Consider the following 26,433-nt stretch of genomic DNA (forward strand, 5'->3'; position numbering starts at 1 on the left):
TTCCATTTTGATAAATTATCTATAATGCGTTATTAAGTAGTTTGATTTGCAAACTGACGTCACGTGGCATAGGTAACGAAAACGAATTTAGACGGCGTCGCCGAAAAAAAGCAAGGACGAATATCTAACAGGTAAAGCCAAGATCCAAAAAGGCAGCCTCCTCAAACCGCAAGTGCACACGACTTGCACACACATGATAGTTTATCAGTTTTGTTTTAAACCTGGACCAACCATCCAATACGAAGCAATGTTTCAAAAACAGCAGCAACCCACTTTAACAGTGTATGTATTATAGATTATGTACATTTGAATACATACAGAGCAATAATGTGACACAACCTTGGAACGGTAAACATATACAACACGTAACTAATATTTAAATTCTACGTGTTAACCAGAAAATAATTTTTGAAATTGGTTGACCTTTTAATATCTGTTTGTAGAGTCTTAGATTATTAGGTTAATGCACTCGCTCGCCGCTATCATGTTGCCTTATCAATGCGTAAAGATCACAATAACATCTAAGTCGGCTCATTTTAGATCTACTGTAGTCGACTGCTCTTCGAAAACTGTAAAAATGTTTAAATTAATCCTAATAGTATCTGCGATTAGACTTACAGGTACTAGTAGTTTTTACTTCAAAAGGAATAAGACTTTTTTTGCCTATAATCACAGGTAAAAAATTATCTCAACAATTTTATCAATAACATAGTCGAACCTTTCAAAGAATACAAGTTCTTCACAATATTGTTAGTGGTGATATCAGAAAGGACTTAGACAGAAACTTTTAGCGTTTTGTTATGTTTTTCCTGAAAAAAAAGAAAAAATATTGTACTACTTCTACAACTTTTGGTATGACAATATACACATATTGAATGACTTGTCAGAGAATAGTTTTGACTATGGACCAGCAAGCCGTCCAATAAGTTTTTATTATTATAACTTTTCATATCTTCTTACTTTAACCTATGAAGCTATAGACTGTAGACTGGTCAATAGTACAAGCAAAGGCCATGTGATTCACAGAAAGAGTTATGCAATCATTTACACTTACTAAATGACTTACCGGCGATAGTAAAAGCTAATGCCCGAGTTCTAAACGACCTAGCGTAAGTAGTTTTGCCTGTTGACCGGCATGCCATTCAAGCAGTGTTGTGTTACATAAAATAAACTCTTTAGTTAACAATGACAAGGCAATGTGCCACATGTAAACTCAGATCAATACTCAACTTAGATGTCAGATATTTGGAAGACATTTTCTGCATTGATGGATATTCAAATAGTTTGGCATGTCGCATACAAAACTAAACCCTGGGTTCTTGCTTATAATTCAATGTCACACACAGAGGTCAAGTAAATAAAGTAATTACCCATGTCCAATCTATCAATATTTATTTCATATATAGATAAAAAATTAAACATTTATTATTATCGCCTGACATAGATAATATTTTCCTTATCCCTATTCACAATTTACTATCTTTATTAATTCCACACAATTATTAAGAAAATCTGATATAACCTGAGGTAAAAAGAATAGTATCGTTTGCATATAATAAAATATATTGTGTATACACTTTTCAATCATTAATTTGAATACTAAAATTTGATTTTTTTCAATGATGTCACTAAATTATAAATGTCTGAACCTTGATATTCGCCAGCTACCTAATGAATATCTAACTAAGAAAAACTTTTTAATTCTGACATAACCATTATCTAAAAATTCCTTTAATTAATTAATATAAACGTAACTTTAAAAAATGTGTTTGTCAGATTTTTTGATTTTTTTTGGAAATTTGGAAGCCCCTAGTTTGCATTTACAAATAAAAAGGCACGAATGCAAGTGTCTTCCATGAATGTTGACAGTAAATTTGAATTTCGTGAAAGTTGAGTCAAGCCAAGTTATCATAAAATTGAAGACGAATTAGACGTGTTTTCTATAACAAATCGTTCGAAATAAATGGTAGTAAAAAGCCGTAATGAGAAATTATAATACATTAAAAAGCTATTACATGTATCAACAGTGAATGCATATTAGTTTAATTCATTTACAGTTGCTGACTGTCCAAGTGGATGGCACAGTTTTGGTGAGTCATGTTACAACTTCAGCAGTGACGAATTTAGCTGGGCTGGAGCATTCGTATGTATATTTCTTAAATACTTGTGTAACATCTCCTTAGTTTAAACGTTAGTTTCTTGACATTTGTCACATTCCATTGTTTAAAACGTAGTAATCTAAACAAATATTCATACATCCTTTGTCATAATTACGGTAGCGGTGCTGAAAAAAGGTTTTATGAAAATAAATTATGTTTTTATATCACGGAAAAACAGACAAAAACTGTTTTTCCGTATTAGGTAATACACATGACATTATGACATTATAATTGAGTGTTATAGCAAAATCATGAATTAAATTTACTGGAAAAGCATAACGATCCATTACTTCTGGAACACACTTTAACCCTCAAATACATTTTTATTTGCTAAAAGATGTTTCTGGAAACTTTGGTACGCAAATTCAATTCCATTTTCCTTTAAAAAAAATTATACAAACACCAAGTTATACTTAAAATTCGTTAATGTGGTGAAAATTCAGTTAACATCATTAGCTTGTTGATAAATATAATCAGTCATACGATATAGACGATATTCAGGATGGCCAACCCACGTGACGTTTGGATACTTTACAAACGGAGAAAACGTCCCGATTGAGGTAGCATTTTGCCTACATGTTAACATAAAGAGCTTCGAAGACAGCAAAATAAGTGCTTTCCTCCGAACAAAACATCTGCCATTATTACTCAGTACTTTTCTCAAACACTTCGCCTAACTGCGAAAGTGTGTACGTTATCTAAACAGTTTTTACAAGAAATGCAGTTTGGCGAAGTGTTTAAGAAAAGTACTAAGGCTTTGTTCGGAGGAAAGAACTCATTTTGCTGTCTTCGACGCTTTTTATCAGATGAAAATCCGTCAAGTAATAAGGAAAATATAGGCAAAATGTTACCTCAGTCGGGACGTTTACTCCGTAGGTACGGTATCTAAAAGTCACGCGGGTTGGCCACCCTGATATTTATAATCTAAATATCTGCACCGTAAAAAGTAAAAATAAATAATTTAATACTTGTTGGAATTTACTTTGTTACTGAAATAAAATGCTACAATTCTTTACTGTATACTTTTACATGATGTAATTACATTTAAATATTTGAAATAGGAAATACATAATCTGCTTTGTCTTTACAGTCAATGTGTAAGATACTGGGAGGTTATCTGGTTGAAATCGATAGCGAGAGTGAAGACAACTTTTTGAATGGTGTGGCAAAACAATTAAATGGTAAAAGTGTGTTGTTGATAATGTATGGGTAATATTATAATGGATTAAAAATTGTTTATTTCGCGATTTAGTCATCAACAATATTTTTGGTTAGAAAATGTCGCGATAATATCATCAACAAGCTTTTTATCGGTTAGAAAATGTCACGATTTGATCGCCGCGAAAAGCACATTTCCTTCTGTTAGAAACTGTCGCGATTTGATCGCAAAACGCATATTTCATTCAGTTAGAAACTGTTGCAATTTGATAGCGAAAAGCATACTTTTTTCGGTTAGAAACTGGCGATATTTGAACGCAAAAAGCATATTTTCTTCGGTTAGAAACTGTCGCGATATGATCGCGAAAAGCACATTTTCTTTAAGTAGAGACTGTCGCGATTTGATCGCGAAAAATATATTTTTCTTCGGTTAGAAACTGACGCGACTTGAACGCGAAAAGCATATTCTCTTCATTTAGAAACCATCACGATTTGGCCGCCAAACTGCCTAATTATCTTCCGTCAGAATGTTTTGTAAACCTGGTCGCGATTATTGAAAAACAATCGCGAATATTGTAGTATTACAGTCTTCTCTACACATTGATTGATTTCTTCTATGCAGTTTATGCATGTATATTGTTTTTCAAAACCACATGCAAAGACATAAAATGTGCATGTTCTAGTCTCCTATAAATCTTTTTTGATTAATCATGTATATGTTGTCTTAATGCTTTTATTGTAAATGTCAATGTTGGTTTTAAACATGAATGAGACTTTAATAAACTAATAAACTAAACATAAACTGTTAACTCTTTTGCTCTATAAAGAAACTTAAATAAGCTTCTAACATTTTTCCAGGTTTGTATCAATGCAAACATAATTAAGGATGATATTTTGATGGGAAGAAAATGTTGGTATTTCAACATTGATATAATAATGTTTAAGTTATCCACAGTTGGTACAAATATATATTTAATGAAATAAATGTCCAGTGTAAGTTACATAATTATGTCATATGAATGGATAATTTTGTCAAAACAAAGATACTTATGTCTACAATATAATTTATATTTAATGCAAAGTTTTCTTTTATCTAAATATACATTTTAGACAGATACTCTAGTTCACATGGTTACGGTGTGTCGACAGTGAGCCCACCAGATTTGACACAATTAATGCGCACCAGCTATTGGATCGGACTCACGGACTTGAATGAAGAAGGTACCTGGGTATGGATGACCAGTATGAAGTCACTAAACTATACAAACTGGGATGGATGTAAAACCTGTGATACCGGCTACGACACAAATTGTGCAGCAGGATTGATGTATCCAAGTGGACACTGGCGGATAGAGAAATGTTTTCGAGGAAGATATTTTGTTTGTGAGATGGATAGTGTTTAACTGATTAAAGAAAAATAAATGCAAAATTATGTTGTTGTTTTTATCACTTTTTTGTACAAGAAGGCCATGATGGACATGTATCGCTCATGATAGCCGTAATTTGCTCAGTTTGCTGCATGAAGAGTTCTGGTAGATGTTCACGAAAGGAAAGTATCTGTGAAACTATATTGAAAGTATATGCGAGTTATATCGAAGTTGTGACAATGCTTTCTGACAAGAAGATTTTTAAAGTTTCCACTAAATAAATAGGGGCGAGTAATATGCATATATGTAGATATATGCATATTTATGGGCCTAGTTAGAATTGTTAAATCAAGTAATCTTGTGATTATAAAGTTTTTTCTCCATAATCACTCGATGCTGATATATAATATATTTGACGAGGTATTTTCCAAAGTTTCCCTCCTCAAAATTACAGAACTGTTTTAACAAAAATGTCCAGGTATAGAACCAAACATGGTGTGGCATACTTGATTGAAGTTACAGATTACATGATATAAGAATCTTTAACTGGTTGAAGGTGCGGATGGAAATATCTAGCTCGAGGGTAACTGTTTAGGTGGTAACGAGTCTCGATTGAAGTTACAGAATACATGATATAAGAATCTTTAACTTGTTGAAGGTGCGGATTGAAATATCTAGCTCGAGGGTAACTGTTTAGGCGGTAACGAGGCTCTGCCGAGTTACGAGAAACAGTTACCCGGGAGCCAGATGTCAACTAGTGTTTGATTCTTTTTCTTGCATGCCATATTCTTTAATTGATAGAAGAAATTAAGTAAAATAAATATTTTTTCTTTTGAGCAGTAGCGTATGGATTTATGCATTCATTCGTTAATTGTAGCACGCGAGTCGTCTTACACTACAATGTGTTATACTAGTTTTTCTAGCACCGGCAAAAATACAGAACATCCTGTCTAGCATGCAAGAATATCAAATATTAACAGTGCTTTATCGGACGTTACCGAAAGAATGTGTGCGTTGTGACACGACGTTTGGACGTTTGCTATTTCAACCGCCGCATTTAGTTGAAGATTTGGCTGTTTCAATGATCTGTAACTCAAAAGTATACAACATTAGATCAATTAAAACGAGATGAAAGGAGGAGAAAATAAAACTATACATTAAGATATAAATCGCTGTTTATTAACTTCCATCTGCGTATGAAACACATGGCTATGTTTAAATACGCATTAAGGCCACATACTTTAAACAAGCATACATGTTTAACGCCGAAATTCAAACTTCTAAACCGCGATATATTTCTTAAATAACACAGAAAAGAAACGTGATAGCGTTTACCTAATTACTTGTATATTTTTATTTTTAACATAAGTTATTAAACAAACACTTTTACAGCCACAATTTTCTTCAAGCTTTCATTTAAATGAAATACAAAATTACCAAGGAAGGATTTAGGAAAATCATATTTCAAGATGTACATACACTGTATATACAACTTCAATTAGCCATTAGATAAAAGTTTAATGTTTTCTGTCCGTCTAGAAATTCCATTATCCAATTAAAAATCATGTGACCCACTGTGAAAAAAAACAGAATTGAATGCACTAAGACTGTAGGTGAAGAAAAGTAGTAGGAGATCTTTTAGTTCGTTTTATTGTGACTTTGATATTTTAGTGTATCTAGCCATTCTTCAACAAGCAGGCATGCGCACTTAGCACCATTCGCCATCTTGTGACGCGGAGTTGAACTTTCTATTTCCATTCTATCTGAATGATTACATAAAAATACATCGAAAACTCTGTTTGTGCATTCCTGAAATACAGAAATGAAAAATCTATAATTACGCTTAATGATATCTTATATTATGTTGCAGTTGCTTTTCGAAAGACATCATTCTGTAAAATAACGACACTTCCAGAAATATAAAACTGAAAAGTTTTCAACTTTCATCTAAATAGGATGATTTGCGGGGATAAGTACTCTTGAATGTACCTCTTTTGTCTCGTTCTTCCACCAATAATGCTTCAAATTTGGCCTCGTCTCCAACCTTCTTGCAAAGTATTTCTGAAAGAGTAAGAGCAATATTTACGTTATTGATATATGGCAGTCAAGTAAACAAAATTTCCACACGTCCTAATTTACCACTATAGTAAGCATCCAAATGTTCGGTAACAGTGATAATAATCTTAACCTTTAGCCTGCTGTTTTCAACTGATTCTGCCTTTGCGAACAGTGCAGACCAAGATCAGCCTGCACATCCTGCACGGATCGCTATTCAGTCAGTAAATGTTCAGTGAATACCTCTTTTAGATAATAAGTGGTACTGCCCAAATAGAAGATGGACTAGTCTGTTTCAGAAATTTAGCAGGGTAAATGTAAATTATTTTGTTTAATGTATCATTTATTGCAAATGCAAGCAAATCTTTAGTATAAAAAGAATAATATAAAAATATTCCCAGCTTGCATTTTTTGAAGTTGTATCGCATGATATTAAGTGTTATCAAATTCTGTAGTTGAACATGTTAAGGGTTTAAGAATTTAAAATAACAATTGTTGCTCCTATCTAATTTGATAATATATATTTTCCAACTACTTCCACCAGTTCATATTGAATGACATAAAAGCGAAATTTTATAGACTACTTCCTTTTCTATTTTCGTTTGTTTTATTGTTTTATGTAGATGGTTGCCGTTTTAGCCTGCTCAGAATGGAATGAAACCTTTGACCCTTTACTGGACATTTTTGTTACACGATAAGGTATATAATTTAGAAATAATTTCCTTCCGTAAAACTATGCTTATGGTATACTTGGAATTTGGACATTTCAAATTCACTTCTGAATGGTCGGTGAGTTACTCTGATACACTCCTACAGGCTTCACAAGTATTTCCAGACTTCTCTACCGGCACATGACACCATTCTGCACTGATATGAACGAGTGACTTAAGGTGACACACAACGCTTATGAAATTTTAATCTTTAAAAGTTCTAAAGTTTGGCTGTTTTTATTATACATGTATTCAAATATAAACCTTGACATTTTTGGAAAGATCTTTGAAATTACTAAACAGATAAAGTCAAAGAGAAAACTTGTCCCTTAAACAACAAAAAGATTTCGGTCATTAAAATCAAGTTTTGAAAAAAACTCACAGCTTGGAATGGTTTTCATATTTTTTCATCATAAACGTACGTTATTTTTTAAAGAACAATATGACTTGTACTTTACAAGAAAATGTGAACAGGCGGAAAACAAAATCCGTAATGTACTAAAAATCCTGTATCGTACATGTGGCCGTATTATATTGATGTTCATTTGTGTCAGGGTTCGCTTAAACAAGAATCAGTGTACAAATGAAGTAAAATAATTTGGTATAAGGGTTTACCCTTAGATAGTCTTATTTATATTTGTTTAAAGTTTTAAAAGAACTTCAAACAATTGTGTACGTTCACAAAGTACCTTTGACGATTGTTTTTTCAATAAATATCTGATAAGGCGTCATATTCCTCCCTTAAATGTATATTATAGAGGGAAGTTATGTTTATGATTGGTTTTGATCATAAGACTGATATAATTGGATGGTGGTTTAGTGGTTAAACAATTAGACTGTCCATCTGGAGGATCTAGGTTCAATTCCGGGCCTGGAATTTCTAAACTGTGGTTTATAATACCTGCCACTTTTACAGTATTGCTTTAAACCCTTGGGATGAGGATGCTTTACACCAGACACATAAAAAACGCAGACTATCTATTCAAAAGTTTCTAGGCTATATTATTCTCTCTGTCTCTCATATGGATTTTCTTTCAGTCTGTTCCTCTAGCCAGGTTGCTCTTAATCTGTACTGTCAGTGGCTGAATGCCGTACTCTAAACTGAGGCTGCGTTTGTACATCATGGTAACAAATTATAGTTGTAATCATGACAAGGGTACTATATAAAACTGATATGATATGATATTTATCGCATTATATCGCATTTACTTTCCAGAAGTATGGTTAATTGTCATTAACAATATTTTGAAAAATAATACTGTAAAAGATTTTCTCTATATGTTGTACTGAAATGTCTTATAATATGTAAAAAAATGTATGAATGTTTCAACAACACGATACAAAAGGATACACATGGTTCTTCTGAAATGTAGAATATTGCTCCTGTCTGTTCTTCGTTTCCGGTGCTGATTTTCCAGACTGAGTTCCGCAAAACGATGAAAGCCTATTAATTGTTGAAATCATGCAAAACATATTTCCAATTCAATACTTTTCTAAAAAGACACAATTAGGATAAAAGTGTCTGTCATGTAGCTCATAGATGCTTTTCACATATCATATTACTGCTTCTATAAACATAAATTTATCCCCCTCTTTATTGACTTCGAGGTATATATTTTATCCGATTTGTCGGATGAACATACGATCATAAAGACAGTAACATAATATTTCTCTATAAATAACAGATGGTAAGCTTGCGGAAAATGTCTGTTGGTTAATAGTGCTATCTTTCATACTGCATTTATACCATATAAAATGCAGTTTGGTTTCTCCCTCTATATACATTCTGAAGTAAAACAGTTTGTTTCCTTCATAAAACTACGTCTAAATCTAGGAGAAACTGATTTGTTCCCTGTTTCGTAAAAAGAGAAAAAGGCAAATTCAAACTTGCCTAGTATTTTATCAAGTCTTCGTTTGGTGAATATCGTTTATAAAAATATACACCTGAGACACCGTCGATCTAAGTGACGTCATAAACATGCCGTTGTTATTTTTACTGACGTACCTGTTAGATTGTGAGGTACTAATATGTACACTGGCTTTGGTTTTAAAATATTATAGCCTAAAAATCTAGCTTTGACGTAAAACAATTATTGACACTGAGTGTTTGGATCTGATGTGATATTCACCAGTTTGAAGTAATATTGACCTCCGCTATCGTCTAGGTTTATATAATTACATAGTACCAAACGTTAAAAGACACATGCTGAAAACAGATTAATATAAAAAAATACCTTTACAAGTAAGTTGAATATTCCTCTCGGTATGTAAACAGTGAAGAAGAAGAGAAAGTATTCCTGCCAACAGGACCACCGGCAAAGCAATTATCAGAACATATCCAACAGGTTGATAAACGTTTGTTTTCTCTTTTCCGCTCGTAGTCAGAAGTAGCAGAAGAAATAAAATCACCAGAAGTGATAAACAGCCTAACCATATGGCGGAAATTATCAAATAAACGTTGTTCCATATATGCAAGTTTCGCATGTAAAACGACCCATTTACAGCATCTTCTATTTCATCGAGAAGATTTGCTGAAATCTAAATGGACAGTAAAATATGTTTCAATCAAATGAATGAAGTTTTGCCATGCAATACAAGGTCCACTACTGGAAGGCAACTGATTTCCTCTCCTGCATTATAACATAATGATCTGATGTCTGTCAAACAACTTTAAACAATATTGTACTATATATATGCAAAAAAGTTATAACACAAAATTTGGATTAAAATGTTCATATACAAAAATCTACTGTTGTTGATAGCTTATAACATCTATGAATATAAAAAGTTTCTAAACTCAGTTTTGATGGCATAACATTATAAATTGGTGGGTAGATATGAGAAAAAAATGTAAGGAATCGTCATATTAAAGGGAAGTAATTCTGAAGAAAGTTCACCAACAAATTGGGTTCATATCACTCATAAGCTTATATCAAAAATATTTTATAGACTGGACAGTTAAATATCAAAACTGACATTAGACCTTCAAGTGCGATATTGCCTTTGAGCTAAAGGTTAGAGTACTGCACATCTCGGTGTCTCACTGTGGTTTATGACATGTCGCCTTACTATGGGACGTATTTGTGCGAAGTAATATTAAAACCCTTAAAGAATTGGAGAGTGATAGGAAAAAAAGTTCTGTTTGGCATTTGAACTCCAAGTGTGACCTTAACCTTTAAGCTACCAGCCAAGGTTTTCGTCTAATCCAGGGGAATTTTTGTGCAATCTAAAATTTAAATCATGTTTGTATTACAATGTTATGGACCGGACAGGATAGAAACCCTACTGACCTCTGACCTCCAAGTTTGACCTTGACCTTTGAGATAAGCTTCTGGGTGTTGCGAATGACACGTCGTCTGATCGTGGGTAAAATTTACGCCAAGTAATGTTGTAATCCCTTGCTGGATTACAGAGTTCTGGACCTGACATGAACCGGAGATGGACCGGACATGAAACAGGCCCTGTTCATGCTATGTTGAAATTATACTGCCAAGTCTGCCTTGACCTTTAAGACAGGTGTTTGAAAGTTGTGCATGGCACTTTGTCTTATTATGTGGGGGTGGGCGTGGGGTGGGGGTACATTTTGCTAAGATATTAATTTTCATTCATGGATTGTTGAGTTACAGACCGAACAGCAAAAAGGCCGGGTTGACTTTCGGCTTCCAAGTATGACCTTTTACATGAGGTAATAAATTGTTTAACATCCCTATGCCCGCTCTAGCAACGGCCTATGTGGGCTCTGTAATAAATAAGCCAGGAGTCAGAGTACGGGTTTCGGCTATCTCGAATTTCTTCAAATCATCCAAACTGTGCATATATTCCTTGAAAATACATCAGAAAGTTAGATTTTAGTAGATATGTATAATTCAGACTTCATCAACTGCTTAATACTATAACAAGATATTCAAATACCTCGAAACCTGAATTCCAAATCCTTGCCCTGTCAATATCCATCAGCTGAAGACGATACCTCGGTAGAGCCATACAGCTCGTCTTATTACTTTGGATATTAAACTTCATATGTTTTCCATTGCTTCCTATTACAATAAAATGTATGTTGGTAGATTTATAAACATTAACAACTATCATTTGTGCATATATGTAGTAGTGGTAGTTTGGTTGTAATGGTTAACACAACCATTGTAAAGTTTCATCTATTTATTTGTAGGACAGTACCGGTATAATACACGAAGAGAAACCTAAAACATAAAACAATAAAATCAAGAAACATAAAAACAATAAGAACTAGAACTGTCACAGGAGTGACTCATACCCCCACCATACGGTCTTGTCACAGAAGAATGGCAACCAACAAGAAATGTAAAAAAATACTTAGAATAATATAAAAAAATGTCAAAAAAAGCTTAATACTTAAAAAGAATTTTACTCGTCTTTGGAGTACTTCATCCTGGGCTTCCACATATAAGTAATACTAGTATAGTAATACTAGTAAATATAAAAAAACTCTAATATTAGAGATTCACTTTTATGTCAAAAAAAGCTTAATACTTAAAAAGAATTTTACTTGTCTTTGGACTGCTTCATCCTGGGCTTCCACATATAAGTAATACTAGCATAATACTAGTATAGTAATAGTAGTAAATATAAAAAAATCTCTAATATTAGAGATACACTAAAAGTGGATACAAAACAATGTCTTACCAACCCATGTTACCACAGTAAAATGTATTTGCTCTTTGCATAGGACTTATAATAAAAAAAGTTAGAAAAATACCTAAAATATTGAAAATCTAAAAATAGGATTTCTAAAAATAGACTTATTCCTGGAACTTAAGGGGAAGAAACTCAGTACAAAGTTAAATATAATAGGGGATATAATTCAAGAACAATTGGTGTCAGAGTTATGCACCTTGTGTCACATGATGTGGGTGATGAGGTGGAGCATCTATTTTAAGTTTGAATCAAATCCATTCAGTAGTAACTGAGATATAGTGAAAATACATCAAAATCAACCTTAATCTTAAAGTAAAAGGGGACATAATTCATAAGAAATTGATGTCAGAGTTAAGCACCTTATGTCACATGATGTGGGTGATGAGGTGGAACAACTATTTTAAGTTTGAATCAAATCCATTTAGTAATAACTGAGATATAGTGAAAATACAACAAAAATAACCTGAAATTCTAAGTAAAAGGGGACACTATTCATGAAAACTTGCTGTTAGAGTTATGCACCTTGTGTCACATGATGTGGGTGATAAGGTGGAACATCTATTTTAAGTTTGAATCAAATCCATTTAGTAATAACTGAGATAATAGATTTCGCGACGTTTGGTGGGGGTATAATTACAATGCAAAAATAGAAGATGCGAAAAATACAGATTTCACAAAATACGTCTCTCACGGTTAGTAATAAGTTATTACTAAATTCCACAAGAACAAAGCTTACCAGAAACGTCTAACAAATGTACACTTCAATACTAAAGAGCAAGGTGTCCAAAGGTAAGGACATTTTGCCAAAGTATAAAGGTAGCAAGGTGTCTGAAGGTAAGGACGTTTTGCCAAAGTACAGAAGTAGTTCTTAAGAAACTTGCTTTCACTAGCAAATGATTCTTAAGAATGATGAATAGATGGCCGTGTAAATGTTAGTTCGCACCAAAAGTTGTTATTTGTGCAAGAGCAATGAAAACGTCTCCTTTCTTACAAAACATGTTAATTCAAATGCATGGGTGTACACATGACTGGGCATAGTAAAACAAACACGGAGTACAATACAATACAATAGATCACAGAGTACAAACATGATACAACGGCCTACGGAGTCTGATACGACTGTTTTAAAAATATGTAAGAATATATAAATAAAAATATAATAACTGAATTATTTCATAAACTTAAGTAATCAAGTGAAACTTATCTCTGCTACATATATTCCTTTAACCACGTGTTTGTTATATTCTTATTTCAGAATATGGATGAATATCAACATAAAATGATGTAATACTGTTCAAAAAGATCGAAAATATGAGAAGCAGCAGTAGCAGTAGTAGCAGCAGCAGCAGCCGCAGCCGCAGCCGCAGCCACAGCCGCAGCCGCAGCCGCAGCAGCCGAAACCGCAGCCGCAGCCACAGCCGAAGCCGAAGCCGCAGCCGAAGCCGAAGCCGTAGTCGCAGTCGCAGTCGCATCCGCAGCCGCAGTTGCAGTCGCAGCGGCAGCAGCTGTAGTAGTAAAAATAGTATAGTAATAGTAGTTAGTAGTAATATAAGTAGAAGTAGTAGTAGTAGTAGTAGTAGTAGTAGTAGTAGTAGCAGCAGCAGCAGCCGCAGCCGCAGCCGCAGTCGCAGTCGCAGCCGCAGTTGCAGCAGTAGTAGTAGAATTAGAAATAGTTACAAGTAGAAATACATTGTAGTATAAGTAGTAGAAGAAGAAGAAGTAGTAGTAGTAGTGGTAGTTACTAGTAGTAGTAGTAACTAGTACTAGTAGTAGCAGTAGTAGTAGAAGCAATAGCAGTAGAAATAGTAGTAGTTAGTAGTAGTAGCAGCAGCAGCAGTAATAGTAGAACTTAATAGTAGAAGTATAGCAGACAGTAGTAGAAGGTAGTAGTAGTAGTTTTAGCAGTAGTAGTAGTAGTGGTAGTATTTAGTAGCAGTAACAGTAGGAGAAATAGAAGTAGAAGTAATAGCAGTAGCAGTAGAAATAGTTAGTAGTAGTAGCAGTAGTAGCAGCAGCAGCAGCAGTAGAAGTAGTAGTAGTAGAAGTTAGTAGTAGTAATAATAGTAGTTATAGTAGGAGAAGTTAAAGTTAGTAGAAGTAGTATTAGTATTAGAAGTAGTAGTAGTAGCAAAAGTAGCAGTAGTAGTAGTAGAAGGATAAGCAGTAATAGTAGTAATAGTAGTAGGAGTTAGAAGTAGAAGCAGTAGAGAATTAGTAGCAGTAGTAGTAAGTAGCAGTAGTTGTAGTAGAAGTAATGGTAGTTAGTAGTAGAAGTAGTAGTAAGTAGCAGTAGTAGTAAGTAGCAGTAGTAGTAATAGTAGTAGAAGTAAAAGTTGTTAGTAGTAGTAGTAGTAGTAATAGTAGTTAGTAGTTGTAGTAGTAGTAGTAGTAGCAGTAGTAGTAATAGAAGTAATAGTAATAGCAGTAAGTAGTAGTAGTAGTAGTAGTAGTTGTAATAGTAGTAGTTAGTAGTAGTAGAAGTAGTAGTAGTTGTAGTAGTAGTAGTTAGTAGAAAAAGCAATAGTTAGTAGAAGTAGTAGAAGAAGGAGGAGGATTAAAACATATCAATCTGTTAATAGTGTGATTTTTTTTACCTTCTCCATCGTCTAAATTGATTTCTAAATTAAAATGAAATGTTGTTTATAGTAATATGCAAACAAATTCCTGAAGAACTGTAAAATGAAAACGATTATCTAAAAATATATCTGATTATTCTTTACATGTTATCATTATGTATATGAAATGATAAACAAAACAACTTATCATGTTTATAACGGCTAAGGTACTATCTGAAAATTAAACATCGTAGTATAAGCGGAAAAGATCGAATGAATAATGAAAAAAAACTTTATCACACTAAAACAGCAATATAAACACAACGAAATATAAGCCAACGGTAAATCATGGACGGAAGAAAACATAACTGAAAGATTTTTTTTTCATACATTAAACAAAAATACCAAATACAGTGTATTAAACATGTACATATTTAAAATATTTATAATTTCAATACGAAATTGATGTTATTTTTACACAGCTTGTAGGTGACTGGATACGGGATATACGCTGTCGAGGCATCCATATTACCTCTCGCCTGATATGGATTTTCAAGACAGCATACAATATCCAGTATTAGGTTACCAACAAGCTGTGTGCCGACTAATCGTCTGAATTTGGACATTACTAATGCAGTTTTAAACTGAATCCATATGTAACTAAGAAATTGATGGTGGGAAGATAAAAATCACATTTCTAAATTGTTATAATACTCATGGACACCGATACAATTCAGCACTTTGTGGATAAGGATGTGGAACTATAAATGTAATAACTTAAAGAAAACTTAGGTCATCGTGAAAGTACATACAACACAAAATATTAAGCTTTTGTATAAGGAAAACAGATTATTTTTTACAATACAAGTGCAACAATTAATGTTGTACTTCTGAGGGTTTTTTTCTAAAGCACCAGGTTTGCTTAAACTGGTAAAAATTTAACGTCCCGTCATGTCAACTCGGGATAGACCTCATCTTTCTCATTAATAAATGATGTAAAAAAAATATTCAGAGTGGGATTAGCATTGCAAGGGCATAACATGACATTCTACAAAATGAATACCTTAGCACAGGTATCTTAGATGTTGCACTTGAAATTGATCTTTAAAAAGTGGTTAATTTTTAGTTTATTGGTTTTTAATTTTCCCACGATTTCTCGGAGATTCACTGCAAAAAGTGTTACTGCGCTGGACGAACTACGGTAACACTAATAGTCAACGGGAGACAACATAGGTGCCAGCACGTGTAAAATTTAAAAAAATATATCGATGTTTATAATTTCATATCAAGTATTGAACTGCGTCTTCAATATCTGAAAAGTATTATTTTCTATGGATGTTTATCAACAAAAATATTACTTACAGTGGACTATTTTTTGAATCGAAGTCATTTCCGTTTTCAGTTGTGAGGCATTTCCGTTATACTTTTTGACAACAATAACAAATGCAAAATGAATTAATAAAGTCACATATAAACCGACTGCTACTCAGATCAGTGTAAGTGTAGTTGTTATTTCAACATTTTATTATTACTACTGTCGCAAATGAATTCACTTTCATAGGGGTAGGTGGTCTACGAATGTGCACATCGCAAACTATATATCAAAATGTTTGTGACAGTCTGAAGTTTCCAAAAGCAGTTGATGCCAGAATCTAAATGGTGGGCAAAGTGCTCAAATTCAAGATGGCCGCCAATATGGCCGCCGAAAATTAAAAATCATACTATACAAACTGACTTGACAATATATTTCAATTTTATTGGCATGATCCTAATTTTACACAAGTTTATGTTGCGGAATAGTTTAAAATATAGTATATTTTATCTTAAAGTAAATTGAAATATATTCTTACAAGATATAGGGGGTCTTGTATGCAAAATTATAAGAAGAAAAAAATACTGTTTTAGATACATTCCTTTAATAATTCTATGATTTTAATTGCTTGATTTTATTTTTTTCAAATTCTTCGCTTTATTATGTTCAGAAATTTCATAAACTATATCATCAGTATTTTAAATGACAGCTTTTAATTAATTTATTATCGATTAATCCAACAATCAAGGGCTGAGTAAACAGCTAAGTGGATTGGGTAAATCTACGTACACTTATATAAGATTATAGTGTAATACATTAAAATTCATGTTAAGTAAAGATGTAGCTTTTTTTTTAATGTCCTAACTGTTTCTTTTGGACAGAACAATCACGTACAAAGGAATTATTAAATTGAAAATTTGGTATATAGCGACATTAGTAAAACTAAGTTGAATAATCGTGGTTAATCTGCCAATGATGAAAAGATATTATTTTCACATTATGACAAGGGTCGATGTTTAAATAAACAGATGTCTCTTAACTCGTTCTATAAAGTAATTGAAACAGAAATATTCATTCGAAAATTAAAACTACATTTTATAGAAAATTTTGTAGCAATTACATAAGATACTGATTGAATTACTTAGGTCATTTTCTTGTAAAAAGAGATTGTAAAAATATTTCAAATACAACATACGTAATAATGTCTTCGACATTTTAAGTTTACTTGTAAGCGTGTGAGATAGTAAAACATCAGTAAATACTGCTCTGCAATGACATCTTTATAAATATGTATGAATAACCTTTAGAATGTTAATTCTAAGTTACAAACCAACATACATTGAACAAATGTTGATTGATACAAACTGGCATAGTATGATTTAAATAATTTAAGTCACTAGTATACATGATGTGTATTTTGTGTACATGTTTACACATTTCAGTGCCTTATCTCCTGTACACTGGAAAAACCAAAATGTTAATTTTATTTATTTGTTATTTAAGGAAACATCTTTCTTTATATTATACTGCTATAATTACCCCATACTATAAAAGTATGAGGTAATTATAGCAGTGCAAAATGTTGAAAATCCTTAGATTGAAAAAGGCCACTGAGAACATATGTAAGAGGCTATCTGGAAACTTATTAATGGGGCATCTTTGTATACGTCAAATACACACAATCATGCATATTTAAAGTATACTTGTAAAACATAAGTTGTTTTTGTAGAAATACATGTACTGCTCTGCAGTAACTTATAACTATATTAACCAGAACTCGGCAGTTCGCGCCATCCCTAAGACGCCCCATCACAATCATATAACACCGATTCCGAAGGAGTTCCATTCGTTGCCAGTGAAATACATGGAGCAAGACAAGGTTCTGAACCACACTTTTAAGGCTTTACACAAACTATCCCCTAATATGATAGAAGTGTATAAACCGGTCAGAAACCTAAGATCACAAGACACGCTGTCACTGGTTATGTCAAAAACTAAAACCATGATGTATGGCAATCGCACCTTTTCATTCACTGCTCTCCAATCAAGTCAAGATCAGGGAAGCTCACATCCTAGCTGCTTTCAAAAGCCTGCTAAACACCTTCTTCTTTTAAAACATTTCGTTAACTGAACGATACATTATTTTCCTTTCAATAAAACAGCGTAGAAAAGTATTGTATCCTAGTGTAATTTAGATACTTTTAAAAATGTATGTATGTTTGTCTTGTTTTATCTGTATGTTTTAAATTCATGATTGAAAAATAAATTAAAAAAAAGAGAACACTTCTTGTAAGTTCATTTTACAAAAAAAATAACAACATATATTTGAACAAATGTTGACTGATACAATCTGACATAATATATTTGAGTCATCTGAATCACTGTCACAAACGATGCAGGCTAAAATTTTAAGCATATTTTTACACAATGTCATGTCTTTGTCTGTATATAGTGCACTGCCATCGCAAATGCAACATCAGTCCTCATTTCCTATGACTGAAAAATATATTTGATAAAATATATGGAAATTTCGTAAGATACTGCCTGAAAACATATAAACTGGGCGATGCTAAAAATCTTTTGATGGAAGATTTATACAAAATGCATGCTAAGAACACACATAGGCGATATTGGTCATTTTAAGTTTACTTGTAAGACGTTGTTACTTCTGTTTAAGTAACAAACATTTCTGCATATTAAAATATATCAAAAATGAGAAAGTTTCAAAGAAGTAACATACACCTGAATGAATGTGAACTGTAACAATCAGGCATAATATCTGTTCAGTCATCAGTACGAATACCATGGTCTATGTCTCCTGTATGGCCATCGCAAAAGCTCTGGAGCAGCTACTGGCTGTATCATTAATTTATGTTTTAAGTATTTATTCTCTCCATTGTAATCATAACCGAAGTCCCTTGCTCGTGGAAGTGCATTCCGCCATACCATTAACTGACAGCAACATCGTAGCAAGTGCTGGTAAAAACTGTTCTCTGTTGGTGGAAGGTATTCGGACATCTTCATTATTAGATTCCATGGTAACTAACAACAGAAACTTCGATTGCTTTATCACCTTGCCCACCAAGGTTTAACTAATACTTCATTGTTGGTGATGCTGTTCCTTGCATTTTGCAGTATATACTCTGTATAATTGAACGAGCAAGGTTTTCTTTGTGTTGTCCATTTAGGAGGAGAAAACTTTTCCAATCTTTTTAGAACTCGTTAATGTTCTTGTACATATATTTTTAGATATGTGTATGTCACCTCTTTTCATTCTGGTGCTTGCAATTGTATTTATCAAAAATGATATGTATCTGCTTCACATTAGTTATACATCTTGACGTTACCAATATATGTCCAAGGAATATCTTTGCCATATCCTAGAATGTGGGTTACAAAGCCCGTGCCCCAAGCATTTAAAAACCTGCCATAACGTCAATAAAATGCAGTCGGCACTTTCAAGAGACATAACATGGTTACGTTGAAACTTTGCCATGAAATCGGACTTTCTTTCTTTCTTTTTCAAGACGAGTATTGAAATTTGTATCAAACATTACACTTGTGGTCCAAATTGCTATGCGATTGCTTCAAAAACAAATAAGTCTATATAAAACAAGGGACCGGGCGTGTCCCATATTGACCCCAGGGACACGATTTGAACAATCTTGGTAGAGAACTACTAGAGGATGCCACCCACCAAATATCTAAGTTCTGGGACTTATGGCTTCTAAAAAGATTTTTAAAGGCTTTTCCCTATATAAGCCAAAGTAAAAACTGTTGACTCCGGAGTGCAGTCAATTTTGACCCCAGAGTCATGATTTGAACAAACTTGATAGTAGACAATACCAAACACCAAATGGCTTTATGGTTTTGGACAAGAAGATTTTCCCATATCAATGAACAACAAGGGACCCCCTGGGCGTTGCATATATTGACCCCAGGGTCATGATTTGAACGATCTTGGTAGAGAATCACAAGAGCATGCCGCATACCAAATATCTTTGCTCTAGGCCGAATGGTTTAAGACAATATTTTTAAAAGGTTTCTCTCTATAGAAATCTTTTTATACCATATGCTCCCAGGGGCCAGTTTTAACCCCAAGTGTATATTTGAACAATCTTGGTAAAGGAATACTACACGATGCTAAACAACAAATATCAAAGCCCTAGGCCATGTGATTTTGTACCAAAAGATATTCAAAGTTTTCCCTAAATAAGTCTATATAAACCACGTGACATCCAGGGCGGGGCCATACTTGACCCTAGGAGATAATGTGAACAATATTTTTAGAAGACCACTAGATGATGCTTCATACAAAATATCAAAGCCAAAGGCCATGTGGTTTTGTATATGAAGATTTACACAGTTTTCTCTATATAAGTTTGTATGAACCATGTGCCCCCGGTGACATATTTGACCATTGTGATATAATTGAACAAACTTGGTAGAGGCTCACTAGATGATGCTACATACCAAATATCAAAGCCTTATACCCTGTGGTTTTGGACAATACGATTTTCAAAGTTTATCCTCTGTATAAGTCTAAGTCTATATAAAACATGTCGCCCCAAGGGTGGGGTCATATTTGATTATATGGATATAATTTGAACAATCTTGGTAGTGAACCACTAGATAATGCTACATATCAAAAATCAAAGCCCAAGGTCATGTGATTTTGTACCAAAAATTTTTCAAAGTTTTCCCTAAACAAGTCTATATCAACAATGTGACACCAAGGACGGGGCCATATTTGACCCTAGGAGATAATTGAACAATATTGTTAAAAAACCACTAGATAATGCTTCATACAAAATATCAAAGCCCAAGGCCCTGTGGTTTTGTACACGAAGATTACATAATTTTCTCTATATAAGTCTGTATAAACCATGTTATCCCAAGTGCGGGGCCACATTTGATCCTATATGGATATTATTTGAACAATCATGGTAGAGAACCACTAGATGATGCTACATATCAAATATCAAAGCCCAGGGCCCTTTGGTTTTAAACAAGAAGATTATCAAAGTTCTCCCCATATACACGTCTTTATTAACCAATTCGCCCCAAAGCGGGGCCATATTTGACCCTAGGGGGATAATTTGAAAAATCTTGGTAGAAGACCACTAGATAATGCTACATACTAGATATCAAAGCCCTAAGACATGTGGTTTTGGACGAGAAGATTTCTAAAAAAATTATTTTCGGTTGCCATGCACGGCTACTAAACGCTAGCGCCACCACCGAATTGTGGTGATAAGGAAAAGAGCTATCGACATTTCCGTGGTGCAGCTATCGCCCGTTTCTATCTGTAAACACGTGAGTACAATTTATATTTTATCTTATATTTTTATTGATAGAACTTTTTTCGAAAATCGGAGAATGTAGTTCCGTGTAACAACACTTTTACTACAGGTTGGCTGTTATTTCATTAAAATAGTATGCAAATTGTGGTGTCAGGAGCTTTTCTCCCGAATCTGACAGTGGCATATTTTCATATCGGCAAGTATTCGAACACAATTCCGATGAATAGACACACTATAAGAACATACCTGCGCATGCAAATGGTGTAGAAATGAATTACACGTATTCCCACACATCAATGAATTACGAAAAACACAGTAAAAAATTAAAACACGACTATTTTCGAAAGTGGTGGCGTTATCACTCAAGTGGTGGCGCTATACTGTAGTGGTGGCGCTGTTGTATATGATTAGTGGCTAATATATTTAATTTTTATATATAAAAATGTCTGTCTGCAAGCAACGAAAATTTCTACAATAATCGATGATATCAACCTATCCCACACTATACTAAAATTACGTTACTCAACAAAATATATAAATAAAATAATCTAAATATATATGGATTCAGATTGTACATGTAAGCCCTAATTGATTAATCATATTTAATCGATTGGAATTGAAAATGTACTGTATTCACTTTTCAGAAATAATTGTGAAAGTAAGGTCTTTTGTTTACAATGACATGCAAACAACGTATAAAAACAAAGGGAAGTAACTTTCAGAATATTAATATAAAAATAAATTCTACACTGTCTTCAAATTATTGCCTGGACACAAATCTTCGTTTGAAATAAAGGTATTGCTACTATTTTTCTTGACCCGAATAAATATTTACTTTGACTACATGTGTCCCAAGGGTCTGTGAGTATTTTGTTCTCTTTTTTTTGGGGGGGGGGGGGGGGATAGAGAATGTTTCATAAAGGTAAATACACTATGATCGTGGTTTTCTTTCTTTAATAACATAATTATTTGCAGGAAAATGATCGATTAGAAAAATGTTGCGTTTGTTTTGTTCTGGACGCGTCAGCAGTTCGTATTATTGAATGTCGTAACAGCTCCACCACTACTGTATAGCGCCATCACTAGAGTTATAGCGCCACCACTTTTAAAAATCTTGGTATATTTCTTCTAACCCGAGATTCTATTATTCATGGTGTGTGCGTATATAATTATTTATCATTTCTGCACCATTTGCATGCGCAGGTATGTTCTTACAGTGTGTCTATTCATCGGAATGGTGTTCGAATACTGGCCGATATGAAAATGTGCCACAGTCAGATTCCGGAGAAAAGCTCCTGACACCACAATTTGCATAATATTTTAATGAAATAACAGCCAACCTGTAGTAAAAGTGTTGTTACACGGAACTACATTCTCCGATTTTCGAAAAAAGTTCTATCAATGAAAATATAAGATAAAATATAAATTGTACTCACGTGTTTACAAATAGAAACGGGCGGTAGCTGCACCACGGAAATGTCGATAGCTCATTTCCTTATCACCACAATTTGGTGGTGGCGCTAGCGTTTAGTAGCCGTGCTATGGCAACAAGACTTCTGCATGAAATTCAATTCGTTAAACAATTTTAAAGAATACTATCGAAGGAACATCCTTATGAAGTTTCATCAAAATTAGCACGGTGGTTTAGGAGCAGATGTTGTTTATAGGAAAGTGTGGACAGACAGACGCCGGCCAGTGAGCGATCACAATAGCTCAAACTGAGCACTTTGTGCTCAGATGAGCTAAATTGATAACATGCTACTGTTAATAATTAACTATTCACTGGATATGTATATAAATATTTACATTTTCAGCCTATATCTGGTAGGCATGTATACACCATTATGCTGTTTCATTTATTTTATAAATGTCAAGAAATATTACAATTTACTCTGTAAATAACAATGCATTTGAATAATAAACTTATTTACGATTTATATAACGTAAAGAAATCAACAAGCTGAAGCATATTCTTATTCAGGTGTTGTTGCCAGAATATAATACAAATCAGTTCAAAAACATTGTGGCAGCATCTTGACAGCCATTTTTTAAAAAAAACTTAATAGTTTAACATTTTTGTCTAAATATATATTTCGTATTTTACATTGTTTTGATAATGATAATGTATAGTAGAATGTATACATTATAAAAGATGATTATTAATTTGTTTCTAATTTCACCTATCATTACATATGTTTGATATTAAATTACCCCACCCACTAAATATATCTGTTATCAATAATTAAAATGTACCTTTTAACAAAAGAATAATGCTTTTACAATTTATCATCACTTGATCAACTCGGGATTGCATAGTGTAAGGTACAACAGTAAAGCTCAAAAACAAATTATATAGACAGTATGTTCAAGAAATTAGTATTTATCACATTTTAGTCCATATGAAATTGGTACAAAATGTGTCAAAAAGTTTTAATTATTTCTTATCGATTTATGCATATAATTTTGCAGTTTTATACCTTTTAAAAATGTTATAATAATTCAAAACGAATTTACAACATTCAAATGCTTTTATTTTGCAATGCTATATATTGTATGTCATTTTCATGTATCAGCGGCCATCTTGGCGGCCATCTTGAATTTGAAAACTTTGCCCAGTGACTAGAAACTGGCATCAGGCAGTTCTGAACGCTACAGATTCTGACGAACATTTTGGTATGCAGAATTTGATGTGCACAATCACAGACCACCTACTACCAGTTTTAGGCTACTTATTTGGCCATTTTTTGCAGCATGATACGTTATGACATTAAGTTTTTCTTGAACTGCATTTACAATTAACTACGTTTAGACGGTATTTTTACGTGAATGACAGCAGTCTCGTGCAACTCATGGAAACAGAGTTATGAAAAGTATAGTGGAGAATTCAAGGACACATTATAAATGGCATAAAAGTGAGAATAATTGTATTTTTGTCGAGTTCTGAAAATATATGTCCCGTATTTTTGAAATATACAAATTATTTAAATCCCGTATTTCCGGCATATACGGAAAATATACGGAGTTGTATACGAAGAATATACGAGAAATATACGTCCCGTATTTTTGAAATATACAAATTATTTAAATCCCGTATTTCCGGCATATACGGACAATATACGGAATTGTATACGAAGAATATACGGGAAATATAAGTCCCGTGTTTTCGAAATATACAAATTATTCATATCCCGTATACGCGAAATATACGAGGTTGTTTACGAAACATATACGGGAAATATACGTCCCGTATTTTCTTAATATACGGTTTAATTTATTTCCCGTACACCAGACATATACGGGAAATATACGGTGTTGTATACGATCAGAATAACCCTTTTTAAAATTCCCGTATTACGGTCGTAAAAAGTAGTTACCATTTCTTCTAACACTGTTGATACTAGTATGTCGTGTTAGAATCGAAATAATATGTTCCCAAGTGTGATTTATCGTAGAATAACCCGAGTTTTTTGTTCTTATGCGAAACATTATATCACTCAGGCCTACGGCGTTCGTGATATATTCTTACACATAAGTACTCAAAACTCGGGTTATTCTACGATAAACCACGTTTGGGAACTTATTATTTCTTAAGTATACGAAATCCGTATTTTATTAGTATACGGAATTTTAAATATACAAGTCCCGTACACGCCCGTATTTTAGTTTTCCCGTATTTCTTCCCGTATATGGGTAATATACGGAATCCCGTACACTCCAGTATATTAACACTTTTTTCGCAGTGTGATCATTGACATTTCTGCAGTGTATTAGTAAGTTATGTGACTGAGATTTGAAAGTTATTTTGCACATATTCACATTGATGCGACCTCTCATCGAATTTCATACCTTATTTTAAAGATTTTTAAGAAAATACATTTTTTTTTCAATAGTTTGTTGAATGTGTTTTGTATTTCGTGGATACCAAGTTGAAAATTGATAATGGAATCATCATTTCTATGCCCTTATTGCAAACAACTCGACTTCTGTAACAAAAAATTAATGTTTATTGTATTAAGGGGAATATACTCTTTTAGTTTTGGAATGTGGTCCTCCTTGACCACCATATCTTTTCATATGCACTACTTTGTAAACAAACTAAATACTGTGCTTTAGCTTAACTATGCAAAATGAAAATAAAGATAGTGAACATATTTCACTTTTTCTTTAAATAAGTGTCTGTAGGATATTGATAAATGTGTGGCCAAGGTAAAGTGCTATTAGTTTCGCATAAAAATATATTAATTGTTGACTTTGAATGTGCACACTAAGTCGTATGTAATTCAACAATAACTTTCTTATTTGAGCGGTTTTTTTTCATCTTTATTTCAGTGAGCATTCCTTTGTATACTAATAACAGTTGAAACAGTATACATTTCATGTACCAAAACTTTGTTTCTTTCCAGATAAAATTTATCATACCCTACCCACTTTTTTCTAATTTCAAAGTCTGCGTCCCCTTAAAAATTGTAAAATTGCATACAATTTCATATATACAAAGCGAAATGTGTTTTCACTACACTGTGTTGGTTTTTGAATTTACGTAACCATACACAAAACAAAGTTAATCTACAATATTGGTCACATAAAACAGGAACGAAAAATTCAATGATAAATACCTTTATGAATCACAGCGTCAATAATCTTAGTATGTGCTGTGTCTATCTCCTCTTCTGCGTCAATGTGTGTCAAATGTCGGATACATTCCGGAATTTCACAAGGTTCAATCTTAATAGGGATAAGATTGTAATCTCCGTTAATACTAAGATTCACCGCTTTTTCTAATTCGTGTAAACAGTACTTGCTGTTCATAAAGTCTTCAGATAGAACAATTAGCATATTCATGCTCTTCTTGATACATTCGTAAATGTTTTCCATAATTGAGCGTCCGGGTATAAAGTCTCTATCAGAATAACAACACTTAATCCCGTTCTTTTCCAAGTTGTCCACAAGCGCCCGCACTTCATTCGTCTTATTGCTTTCATAACACACAAACACATGGAAATCCTTGTCATGAGGTAAATCTAAATTATAACACGCCATATTTTATTTCTAGCCTTTTCATCTCATGTTACAGCAGTCATATGACGAGTTATTTTTAGAAAATATGTTTACATAAACACAGTCGGGTATCTGGTATCAA

At 33.2% G+C, this 26,433-nt stretch overlaps 2 protein-coding genes across 6 annotated transcripts; one reads left to right on the forward strand and one right to left on the reverse strand.

Annotated features, from left to right (window-relative positions):
* Window positions 1–269: 269 nt before the first annotated feature.
* On the reverse strand, window positions 270–26,382 carry LOC123557600 (uncharacterized). Of its 5 annotated transcripts, XR_008371055.1 has the most exons (8): window positions 25,910–26,380; window positions 14,718–14,741; window positions 11,362–11,486; window positions 9,684–9,987; window positions 8,801–8,893; window positions 7,141–7,188; window positions 6,674–6,745; window positions 6,480–6,493 (listed from the first exon to the last, which is right to left on the reverse strand). XR_008371055.1 is itself a non-coding variant. In XM_053543936.1 (6 exons), exons 1-6 carry the CDS (start codon window positions 26,331–26,333, stop codon window positions 6,456–6,458), a joined length of 987 nt encoding a protein of 328 aa, XP_053399911.1. In that variant the 5' UTR covers window positions 26,334–26,380; the 3' UTR covers window positions 270–6,455. The 5 variants fall into 5 exon arrangements, 1 of the variants encoding a protein (XP_053399911.1); XR_008371053.1 differs by lacking the exon at window positions 7,141–7,188 and having other exon boundaries at window positions 270–6,493; window positions 7,832–8,893; window positions 25,910–26,382; XR_008371056.1 differs by having other exon boundaries at window positions 270–6,493; window positions 6,674–7,188; window positions 25,910–26,381.
* On the forward strand, window positions 511–4,751 carry LOC128557131 (perlucin-like). The gene is made up of 4 exons (XM_053543937.1): window positions 511–620; window positions 2,058–2,143; window positions 3,250–3,340; window positions 4,428–4,751. The coding sequence occupies exons 1-4, from the start codon at window positions 578–580 to the stop codon at window positions 4,718–4,720; spliced, it is 513 nt and encodes a 170-aa protein (XP_053399912.1). The 5' UTR covers window positions 511–577; the 3' UTR covers window positions 4,721–4,751.
* Window positions 26,383–26,433: the final 51 nt, after the last annotated feature.

This window comes from Mercenaria mercenaria, chromosome 5 (assembly GCF_021730395.1).
Source record: "Mercenaria mercenaria strain notata chromosome 5, MADL_Memer_1, whole genome shotgun sequence".
NCBI classification, from domain to species: Eukaryota; Metazoa; Mollusca; class Bivalvia; order Venerida; family Veneridae; genus Mercenaria; species Mercenaria mercenaria.

Coding starts and splice junctions, on each gene's coding strand:
- LOC128557131 (XM_053543937.1), top strand. CDS start 578: ATGTTTAAATTAATCCTAATAGTATCTGCGATTAGACTTACAG. Junction 2,144..3,249: donor TTAGCTGGGCTGGAGCATTC/GTATGTATATTT, acceptor TTGTCTTTACAG/TCAATGTGTAAGATACTGGG. Junction 3,341..4,427: donor TGTGGCAAAACAATTAAATG/GTAAAAGTGTGT, acceptor TATACATTTTAG/ACAGATACTCTAGTTCACAT.
- LOC123557600 (XM_053543936.1), bottom strand. CDS start 26,333: ATGGCGTGTTATAATTTAGATTTACCTCATGACAAGGATTTCCATGTG. Junction 14,742..25,909: donor TGACGCTGTGATTCATAAAG/GTATTTATCATT, acceptor ATTTTAATTTAG/AAATCAATTTAGACGATGGA. Junction 6,746..9,683: donor TATTCAACTTACTTGTAAAG/GTATTTTTTTAT, acceptor TTACTCTTTCAG/AAATACTTTGCAAGAAGGTT.